Raw genomic sequence first — 10780 nt, forward strand, 5'->3', positions numbered from 1 at the left:
GCTGGGATTGAAAGCATGTGCCACCATGCCTGGCTTGATTTATTTTTATTTTTACATTTTTTTTAAAGATAGCATCTAGCTATGTCTCAAGCTGGCCTTTAACTCATCATCTTCCTGCCTCAACTTCTGAGTAGCTGGGATTACATAAGCCTGAAGACAGGTTGGTTTTCAATGTCTCTTGTGTGTTAAAAAACGATTTCCCACGTTGGCCACACTGGGGGGATGTTGAGGCCTTTAACAAGTGGGGCATCTCTGACATGATTTTGCCCCTTTCACTTAGCCTCAAGAATAATTGTACATTACCTTTAACTGACAAGTAAGAACTACACAATTGTAGATAAATATACGTGTGTATAGTACATAACATGTTTTAAATACACATACATGTTAGAATAGCTAAATTGAGCTAATTAACGTAGACATAACTAATTTTTAACCTTACTTATTGTTCTATGTCTGTCCTGCTGTACAGCAACAGTATCTCTTAAACGTACATCTCCTAAATAAAGTTTATATCTTTGGACCAACCTGTCTCTCAGGACCCATCATTACACTCTCCCTTTTATGGATTCCACTTATATTACGGTTTGGAGATGAGCTGACTCTACCCCCCCCACCCCCACCCCCACGGCTCATGGCTTCCCCAGGGGTTGGTTTCCAAAGCATCTGTGTTCAGAGATGTGGTATTGGCAAAGTGATTAAATCATGAGGGCTCTGATGTAATCAAAGCATTATCGAATGATGGATTCATAATATGAGGGCATTATTAGGAGGTAGGGACCAGTTGGAGGAAGCAGATCACTGTGGGCAATGCCCTAGAAAGGTGCATCTCATCTCTGGCTCCTTACTGTGTTTCTCTTCTTCCTGGGTGCCAAAGGATAGGCAAGTCTGCTCCATAATTCCCCTGGCACCATGATCATCCATGTCCATCAAAGAAACAGTGATGAACTGAAGCCTCTGAAACCTTGATCCAGCAGAAACCTTCCCTCTATTAAAATGTCTGCTCCCAGGCATTTCTCACAGAAAGAAGCTGACACAAGATAAAAATGAGATCATGTGGTGTTTGTCTTTCTGTACCTGACTTACTTCATTTAATGTCCTCCGGGTTGATCTACATTATCATAACTGTCAAGATTTCCTTCTTTATAAGGGTTATACAGTATTCGTTTATATGTAATGTTTTCTGTATTTATCCACTAACTCAGTTTGAGCTTCTTCCTTTCTTTTTTCTACCATTTGTCTCTCATCAGTCTTTGCCTCACATCTCTCCTTGTTTATTAAGTGACAGCGTTGGACATTCTGACAAACAAAACCTAGCCACAACACTTACCCTGGCATGCCAACTGTTCCCAAAGCCAAAGACAGTGGTAACTTGTCTGGCCACTCTGCAGGCAGCTTTCTCAGTCCATTCCCATCAGAAATGGAATGTGATGTCCAACCCAATAAAGCCACTACAATCGTTCCTGTCGGGAAGGCTGAGTTTTTACTTTCCACAACTCTGAAAGATAAAAATATAGTAAGACATGTGATAACTTTTCCCATTCATGGGAGTCAGGAATCTGTGTGGGCAATGTTCACAAGAGGGCGCTGAGGTTAACAGTCCATGACTGACACCCTGGGGATCTCCCCTTAAACTCTTAGCCATTGTGAGAGCCTTCAGAGAAGAACATTCACAACTAGCCCAGCATCCATCCCTGTCCCTGCCCACATCCCTTTTTGAGCAAGGGTCCTCCATCCTCTGCCAACACAAGTATGTTCATTTCCTTGATTAGCATGAAACATAAAACTTTACAGAAGAAAGGCTGCTGATAAGTAAAACAGGTGGGGAGGATACTCTGCACTGGAAAAGAAAAAAAATATTCTAACATAAAAATTAAGCCACTGAGATTTTTTAATTAAAAATACAAAAGTGACAAAAGTCATCTAGGAAAGGTTGTGGCAAGCGAGTTTCCTAGAGATAGCCCACCATTTTGCATAGCTGCTATGGGCCCATTCTGGAGGGACATAGACATAGCCCAGAAACTTCATCTCAGATTGTTTCTTGCTACTGATATGCCTTTCCTGCCACTATTACATAGCTAACAATTCTTGGACATCAGCTCACACTATTGTGTAAATTTCCTCAAGATCAACATGAAGATGAACTTTCATGAATTGATGCTGTTTAGATGAATTAATGACTTTATAGCATTTCTGATTTGATTCAAATAATTTTAGGAAGAAAATGTAAGGAGAGGGTTTTAATTGTTTTGTCAGAAAGATGTAATAAAATTAGAATAAAGAAAAGAATGTGCCCCTCCATCATAGAACAGTAAATAAAGACTGCATAGCAAGGAATGCAATGAGCTTCCATAAACTGCACTAAGAAGAAAAATAGGCTTAGGACATATTTGTGATCAAGGAAAAACATTCATTCTAGGTCAGGCCCAAGGATGAGGCCACAGGTGTACACTATGATAAAGCAAGGCCATGTGAAACTGTTGCTTTGAACTTATAATGAGCTTATAAAATGCAACACTGCTTTGAACTTACTATCCACATCCTTTTGTAATTTCTTTTTAATGTAACATTTTATCTATGAGTTAATTTTATATAGAACTTTTATCTATGAATGTATAAAAAGGCTGAGAGAAGAAATAAAGTGTGACTGTTGAGGCTCTGCTCTATCCACCAAATATATACGTGTCTGTCTGTCTATATGTATGTACATACATACATATGTACATACATGTGCATGTATATAAGTATGCATGTGCACTTGTGAAACTGATCAACAGGTGGTTGGGTATGACCAGAGTGTGTGTGTGTGTGTGTGTGTGTGTGTGTATGTGTGTGTGTGTGTGTGTTTGTATGTGTTTCTTCCTTTCTTTTCTTTTCTCTCTAGCTCATGAATAGTTAGCAAACTCTGAGCTTCTCACTTGGCCTATGAGGGGCTGTTCAGTCAAAGAGAAAAGACCCCAAGTAACTAAGCCCCCCTTTTTTAGTCCCTTGCTGCTATCAGCAGGATTTTGCTGTCTTCCTCAGGAAACTGGATGCTGGACTACCTCTTTTTCATCATTTTGGAAGATTTCTTAAGCAAATGGGATGAAACCTGAAAGCCACAATTACAAATGTCCATAATTTTAAGCTATGATTAGACACTAGAGAAAGGCAAAGACCCGTATATTTGTCACACTAACACCCCTGGTACAGAAGCAGTCTCTGCAAACCAATAGAGCAGAGGAAAAGTCCTACCGACTTTTTTATACAAAGGACACAAATGTAACTCACAAAAGACAAAGAACTCATAAGAAGACTAACATCACAAGTAACAATGCCAACTGAACTGAAGGGTCCTCTCTACTCTCACCATACCCCACCCCCTGTTCATCTCAGATCACCAAGACCAATGGCCAAGGAGGGGCCCAAGGATCAGGCAAACAGGTTCCTTGATACTGCTCAAGCGAGCAGACACCCATGCCATTTATTTTTGAAGAATAATTTGTCAACATCTTTTCAGCATAAAAATATGTATCTCAGGGCAGTGAGGCAGCACAGTGAGTAAAAGCGCGTGCTCCTCGAGCCAGGAAACCTGATTTGAATCCCAGATCCCACAGCAGTTGAAGAGAAAGAACTGACTCCTGGAAGCTGTCCTGACCTCCATTTGTGCACCATGGTCCGTGCATGCCTGCACCCCAACAGCACACACTAATAATTATAAATAATATAGCACACAATTTTAAAAGTATATATGTAAATTTATATATATACATACATACATACATACATACATATATGATACACATGATACACACACCTTTGTGTAGAATTTATATTTTGGGGAATATAATATAAATAATTTTTGTCTAAGTGGCCAAATAACACACACAAGAGGGGGGGGAAGAGAGAGAGAGAGAGAGAGAGAGGCAAGCTTCATTAGGAATTACTAGTAGTAGAAACTTTGAATATAGCTGTTATCAGTAGTAGGTTTAGTTAAATGGGAGAATGTGATGGAATAATCTATAGCTTTTAACAAATACAGATGGTGTATTTATGCACTGACAACAATGTATGACTTACTGAGAAAAGCCAGGCATATCAAAAACACATAAATGCCTGTACTTAACAGGGTTTGAAGTAATACATTAACAACTGACTCAGAGATAAACCTTTCCATTTCCAAATTTCTATGTATTTGTTTTTTACACTAATCATGAATAAATATATAGGGCTTTATTTACATCACTAAAAAAAAGTTAAGGATGGCAAAGAGGTTGAAATGACAATTCTACATTTGTGATAGTTTATGTTGTCAACTCGCCTGGTGGAGAGCCACCTAGGAGCTGAGTCAGTGTGCACCTCTGGATATGTCCTATAAGGGGATTAACTAATGTGGGAACGTCCTTGAATGTAGGCAGCATAGGCTGCCATAGGCTGAGAGCTCGGACGGAATAAAAGAGCAGAGAGATGAAAGCCAGTTAGCACGGTGCTCTTGGTCTGTCTAGCTATATGTCTATCATCTATATATCACCTATATCTAAATCTATATCATCTATATTTAAATCTATATCTATATCTATCATCTATATCCGTATCTGTCCATATTCATACCCATACATATCCTTCTCTCTCCTCCTTTCTGCCTAGAGCCAGGAAGACACTGCGACAGACTTCTGCTGCCATGATCCTTCTCAGTTCAGGCTCCGAATCAACAGAGGCAAGAGCCACCTTCGGAAACTATGAGCCAGCAAGCCATTCCTCCCTTTAGGTCATTTCACTCGGGTCCTTGGTCACAGCCACATCATTCTTCCTTCTCTCCCAGGAGCCACACAGCCACACAGGCTGGAGAGGGAGCTGTAGTGGGCAGCAGGTGGACAGACGTAGGCCTGGCAGGCAGGAGCCAGAGGAGACACTTATCCAAACAGCAGGACTGTGGAAATACTTGCCTGGCCACTTGCTCGCCCATCATACTGTCGCCCTCCTTCAGTTTTTTTGCTGCAACTCTGAAAAAAAAAATCCATCCTTAGTGTGCAAGACCAGCTGAAAGAAAACAGCTTGAATATCAAGCCAATGTCAAATGGCTGGGGCACTGTATACAGAAACAATACCCAGTCTGCCTGGGCAGCACAACCACGTGTAATACAGTGTGAAGTGTTTCTGCCTCAGACCCTAAAGTACGCACTCTATGAATATGAGAGTCCTACCACTATGTTTGGAGGCAAGTTTCTGTCAATGGCATTCAAAATACAGCACAAACTAATGTTACCCCAATATTAACCAACCCCAAAAGGATGGAAATTAACATTTTGTTGCATTCAATAGAGTCTCCCGATAACTAGTCTTAACTTGGGGTCTTTCTGCTTCAGCTTCTCAAGGTATGAGCCACCCTGCCCATTTGCTAGTTAGCATTGTTAAATGGTATTTTTCAACCAAGAGTTGAACCTTTGTCAGCAAGCTATGAGAAAAAAAATACTATATGATTTATTTATGTATTTACTTATTTATTTTATGGCTGTATTACTCACTTGGGTTAAAAAATAGCTGAAGCACCATTGAAGGACATTTATTCCCTTCCTGACCTTCAGTGTTTTCTGAGTCATGCGTTTGAGTCAATTATGGACCACGTAATTAAAACAAAATACTGGTAACTAGAAGATGAGAAGAGCTGGTTTTCGTCTTAGTAACTTCTGCTCAATTATTGCAGTAGGAAATGGCAAAGTGTGGGGTGGCCAGCTCCCACCCCTTTCCCCACATCAATTCTGGAAGGAACTCCACTGAGTAGTGGAGGGCACACTGCGCAGAGCCGACCTTGCCTACAGCCGCCGAGCAGCCCTGAGGCTCATCACGGATGCAACACAGGGAAAAACAGACCAGCTGGGCATTTTCCGCAAGGCCTGCCTTAAAAGACAAGCTCTGGTGCTTCAAAACAGGAACCGACATACAACCTAAGAATTCGAGGAGGGAAACTATACCTCATGTAAGGATCCACAGAGAGGAACAGGGCTTCCAGCAGGACCTCTACAAAAGAAGGCATTCCAGAAGCAATTAGAGACTCAAGACCAGATGGCCACAGTGTTCTGGCATTCTGCTTAGGGGCAGAAGGTACTCTTCATAATTAACTTGGCCGTGCCATGGATGGCTTCCAGAGCCTTGTGCATGTAAGAGACCCGCTCTTACCATGAGCTTCACGTCCAGCCCACCTGTGCTTTCCCATTCGGCCCAGCCCAGTTGATGGTGATGATGACAGAGCTACTTGTATTATTTTAGATGGATCCATTTGTTTGCTGTTTTCAACTATTGGTCCATCCTATTTAAGGTCAAGGTAAGTAACTTACCCAAAGCCACATAAGTAACCACCATGCTACAATGTTCATGTCGTATCTTAATTGACTTCCTACTGCTGTGAAAAAGACCATGATCAAAACCAACTTGGGGAGGAGAGGGTTTATGTCCCCATACATTCCCTGATCACAGTCCATTATACAGGGACATCAGGGCAGGGACTCTAGGAAGGAACCTGGAGACAGAAGTTGAAGCAGAGGCATGAAGGAACGCTGCTTACTGGCTTACTCACATGACTTAGTCAGTCTGCTTTCTTATACACCACCACCTATCCAGGGATGGCACTGCCTATGGTGAGCTGAGCCCTCCTCTATGAACTGTTCTTCAAGAATGTTCTAGAGAAAATGTCTAAAGACTTGCCTATAGGCAATATGATGGAGCCACTTTCCTCAGTTGAGGTACCTCTTCCCAGGTAACTCTAGCTTGTGTCAACTTGACAAAAAACTAACCAGGACACATAGTGTTTTATTATCTACCTCAAAGGTAAGTGACTTTCAACTGTGAATTTTCTGAAACTCTGGATCCAAGTTTTGGCCACTGCAACTTAAACTCGGGCAGTGACTCAGGCATGGTCAGTGACTACATCCTGTTCTCAAAGGTCTGCTCATAGCAACACCCCACAGAGAACACTCAGAGTCTGGGCTCTGGCCAGGCACAACTGCTCAACTCACTGTCATCATGAGGCTCACCAGGACTCAGGAGACTTCCTCCTCTGTCAAAGCCATGAAAAATAAGGTCCCCAGGCAGGAGCTTCACCAAAGAAGCTTACTTCCTGGGGATGGGGAATGATGACATTAAAGCTTTAAAGAAAAAAAAAACTAAAAAGGTTTGTGTGGCAGATTGCCAAATGGACACAGATACCTCCCACCACCGTGTCCTGGCCTACAGGCCACCCTTCCAGTCAACACATCTTCTGTGGGTTGAGGATGTAGCCCAGTGGTTATCTCAGATTATGAGGAGGAGGAGGAGGGAGCATAGATAGGTAGGTAGGTAGGTAGGTAGGTAGGTTGAATCTGGACAACCTGCTTAGACCTATGGGATTTTTAAGAAAAGTAATATAAGTAGAAGCTTGGAAAGTTCTCAAACACTGGAGCTTGCCAACCTGGGCTGTTCTAGATGCACCACAGGAGCACTACAAGGAAAGAACCCAATCTGGCTAGCTACAAAGGCCTCCCAGGAACTGCAGCCTGAGCCCAGCGGGAGGCCTGCTAACCTTAGAAAGAGATCTTCTCTAAAACTGTTGAGCAGGATGAGGCCTACAAAAGAATCATTCAGCTTACAGTAGCCACACTGCTAACACTCAGACTGTTAACTAATTTAAAAAAAAAATTTGTCTGAAGTCAAACTTCAGGATTCTCTGTTAGGTAGCAGATGAAACGGTTGTAGCCCTTGCCAAGGTCTCGATTACCTCCATTTTTTAAGGGTGGAAGATCTGTTGTCTTCAATTCAAAGTTACTGTCAGTAGGGAAGCCTTCAAAGTGCTTCTTCAGGGTCCAGCTCTTGGCCTGCACCATCCTGATGTACCTAGGACATGGTAAACATGTACTCAGTGACCATTTTATAGCCCCTAGGTGTAGCACTGAAGCCAGAAAACAGCCCTACTATCATTTACTATATTATCGTCTTATTACATCCATTTAGAACTTTCTGGTATCAGCACTTCACATGTCTGACCTAATTTTACTCCCATGATTTTCCTGTTAAGGTGTGTGGATGTGCAAACAGGCTAAAACAAACTCAAAAGCAAAGAAAATGTAACCTGGCAAATTCTCTCCGGGCCATGCTGGACTTTCTCTAGAACATTAAACAACTAATAGACGTGAAAAGTCTTGTAGTTTCTCGCTTCTCCTGCAGTGAGGCTTCAGGAAAAGCCTCAAATACAGCGCACCAAAATCCCCAATTATTTTTTTTTTCCTACAGAAAGCATGGACCTCAGAGCCACTAGGGGGCGCAGCGGCCCCATCTAATTTTTCTCTGGTTTTGGCTCCAAGGAGGAAATCAATTGTTTTAAACTTGTCTCAAGACAAAACCAACAGATAAACACAGTTGCTGTGTGCTTTCAAGGGTTTGAGACACAGATCAGCACATCATCACGTGGGACCCCAGTGAATTCTTCAGATATGCAATCAAGGCTAACCAGTTAGTTCACGATGTCTCTCTCACCCTGGATGGAAGGTGGAAACCCAATCCAAAGCCCAGCCTTTCCTACTGACTTGTCGATATTTGTGACGTGGGTTCATGCAGCCCAGGCTGGCCTTAGTGATCTTGCAATCTGAGCCTCTGAGAACCACCATCATGTGGTGCTGATAACCGGAGCCGAACCCTCTACAAGAGCAAGTGCTCTTACCCTCTGAGTCATCTCTCCAGCTGCCACACCAATACCACCCCCAGTAAGATTTTTAAACTGACAAAAAAAAAAAAAAAAAAAAAAAAAAACTAAAACTTACCTTGATAGGATACAGTGTATGAAATGTTGAGTGCCTAGCACACCCGTCACCTTCTTTAACTTCTATTTTTATGAGACATAATCTGCTTGTTTTGAACTAATTATTGTTGACGAGAGTCGCACTTATGATTCTGTGCCCTTTCACTAATACTTCTTACTCTTCTCAGTCTCTAATTAACTATCATTTCACCCCATATTTCTGAGTTCAACTTGTTTTTCTGATTCCAGCGCCTGACTGTGTAGCCCAGGCTGGCCTTGAACTCACTACGTAGCAGAAGCTGTCTTGGAATCTTCCATCCTCTTGCTTCCACATGCCGAGATAACAGGCATGCTCGCTCAGCTTGAATCTAGTTTATTGTTATTATTAATTCGTGTGTGCATGATGCAGGTGTGTGGGCAAGGGCGCATGAGTGTCACCAAGAGATTGTAGAAACTTCAGGAGTGGGTTCCCGCCTTCCACCCGTGGTCTCAGGGCTCAAACTCAGGTTGTGGGACTTGTGTGATAAGCACCTTCACACGTGGAGCCATCTATTTCACAGGCGGATTACCATTTTGTTTTAAGAATCTACATAATTCCGTCTCTTTTTCCAAAAAGGCAGCGCCTGGTCCTTCTGAACTCTCCACTGGTCTAGGACCACCTCCTTGCAAAGGATCCTCTGGGTGCGTGGCCTGACCTGCAGGGCTTTTACCGTGCATGAGCAAATCCCCACCCCTGTCTTCATATTTGAATCAGTTTAGCAATCCTGCAAACTGTAGCCCAGCCCTTCCTGGGTGCTGGCAGTTCCGCTGCATGCACCTACAATGGAACTGCAGGCCGACTTTGCCCTTTTCCTAGCGCGGGTCTCAATCTTTCCAAGAACGTGCAGGACCGCGAGACTATCCCTAACTTCCTAAGTGCAGAACCCGGGGATCACTGAGTACCGGTGGGGTGGGGGTGCCTCCCGCGCTCATTTGCTAAACGAGCCTCTAGATGCTCGGCGGGGAGAAAGAAGGAGTTGGAGGAGGGAAGAGGGGAAAGGAGAGGGTTCAAAAATAGTAGTGTGTCTACTTACAGAAGCTCACAGAAACTCCTTCCCGGGAGGCCGCTCTGAATGCTTCGCAAAGCGCCCAAGACTTGACTTATACTGGGCGGTCGGAGAGGGCGGGGCTTCTCCAGGGAGGAGCAGCTTCTGAGCTTCTGCCCATACAAAGCAGGGAAAGGACATTGGGAGGGGTGTGTGTGTGTGTGTGTGTGTGTGTGTGTGTGTGTGTGTGTGTGTGCTTGTGTGTGTGCTTGTGTGTGTGCGCTTGTGTGTGTGCTTGTGTGTGTGCGTGTGTATGTTTAATTTTTTTTTCTTTTTTCCTTAAGTACACAATTTATGTTCACATCAGAAGCAAAGAAAACAAGAAACTACCCAGTTAGTTCAGGAAAAACCCTACCACCTCTGGCCAGCATTAGTTAAGCCAGCTGCTGCTACTTGTCACTCTGGTGCTAGGTTCTCTGAAACCTTAACAAAGAAGATGTGCAGTCATGGCATCTAAAAATATATATCATAAAGAATAACATGGATTAAAACCCGGTTGTGGCGGTATAGCCTGCAGTGCTAGCTGCCAGCAGCCTGGTGTCCCCAGGTCAAGAATCCCCTTCAGGTTAAGTCCTCAAATTGACTAGTTTATTAATGGTGAGGGATAACACTTGCTTTAGATTTACACAGGACCTTTAGAAACCTATCCCCCCCCCCCCCCGGCCCCGGGCAATGCCTAAATCACATTGCTCAAAGAATGTAATTTGCACCTAAGCAAAAGTATTGGAAGGGGTGGGGTGCAAGCTAGTTTACTTTCTCCTAAAGATCGCCCTTCTGTAAAGGAAAAGTTGAGGCTTCCTGCTCAGGCTCACTGCAGAGACTTTGTTTTAAACTCTTAAGTCACAAATATTCCTCAAAAGACCTTGCTGGGGTTGATGGCCTCAGGAACCCTGCCTCATCCCCATAGGTGACTTTGACATTTTATCTTGGAGTTTCTGGTTCCCAGGAG

At 43.2% G+C, this 10780-nt stretch overlaps 1 protein-coding gene across 1 annotated transcript in view; it reads right to left on the reverse strand.

Annotated features, from left to right (window-relative positions):
- Positions 1 to 9930, reverse strand: part of Ptgr1 (prostaglandin reductase 1) — a 19714-nt gene extending 9784 nt beyond the window's left edge. The window contains exons 1-6 of the mRNA XM_028779870.1: positions 9820 to 9930; positions 7730 to 7845; positions 5952 to 5997; positions 4926 to 4982; positions 1331 to 1498; positions 849 to 964 (exon numbers count right to left, since the gene is read on the reverse strand). Of these exons, the coding sequence (XP_028635703.1) occupies positions 849 to 964; positions 1331 to 1498; positions 4926 to 4982; positions 5952 to 5997; positions 7730 to 7835 (493 nt within the window). The 5' untranslated portion in view covers positions 7836 to 7845; positions 9820 to 9930. The remainder of the gene's footprint in view (positions 1 to 848; positions 965 to 1330; positions 1499 to 4925; positions 4983 to 5951; positions 5998 to 7729; positions 7846 to 9819) is intronic.
- Between the last annotated feature and the right edge of the window lie 850 nt (positions 9931 to 10780).

The sequence above is a fragment of the Grammomys surdaster genome, unplaced genomic scaffold (genome assembly GCF_004785775.1).
Source record: "Grammomys surdaster isolate TR1022 unplaced genomic scaffold, NIH_TR_1.0 363, whole genome shotgun sequence".
NCBI lineage: Eukaryota > Metazoa > Chordata > Mammalia > Rodentia > Muridae > Grammomys > Grammomys surdaster.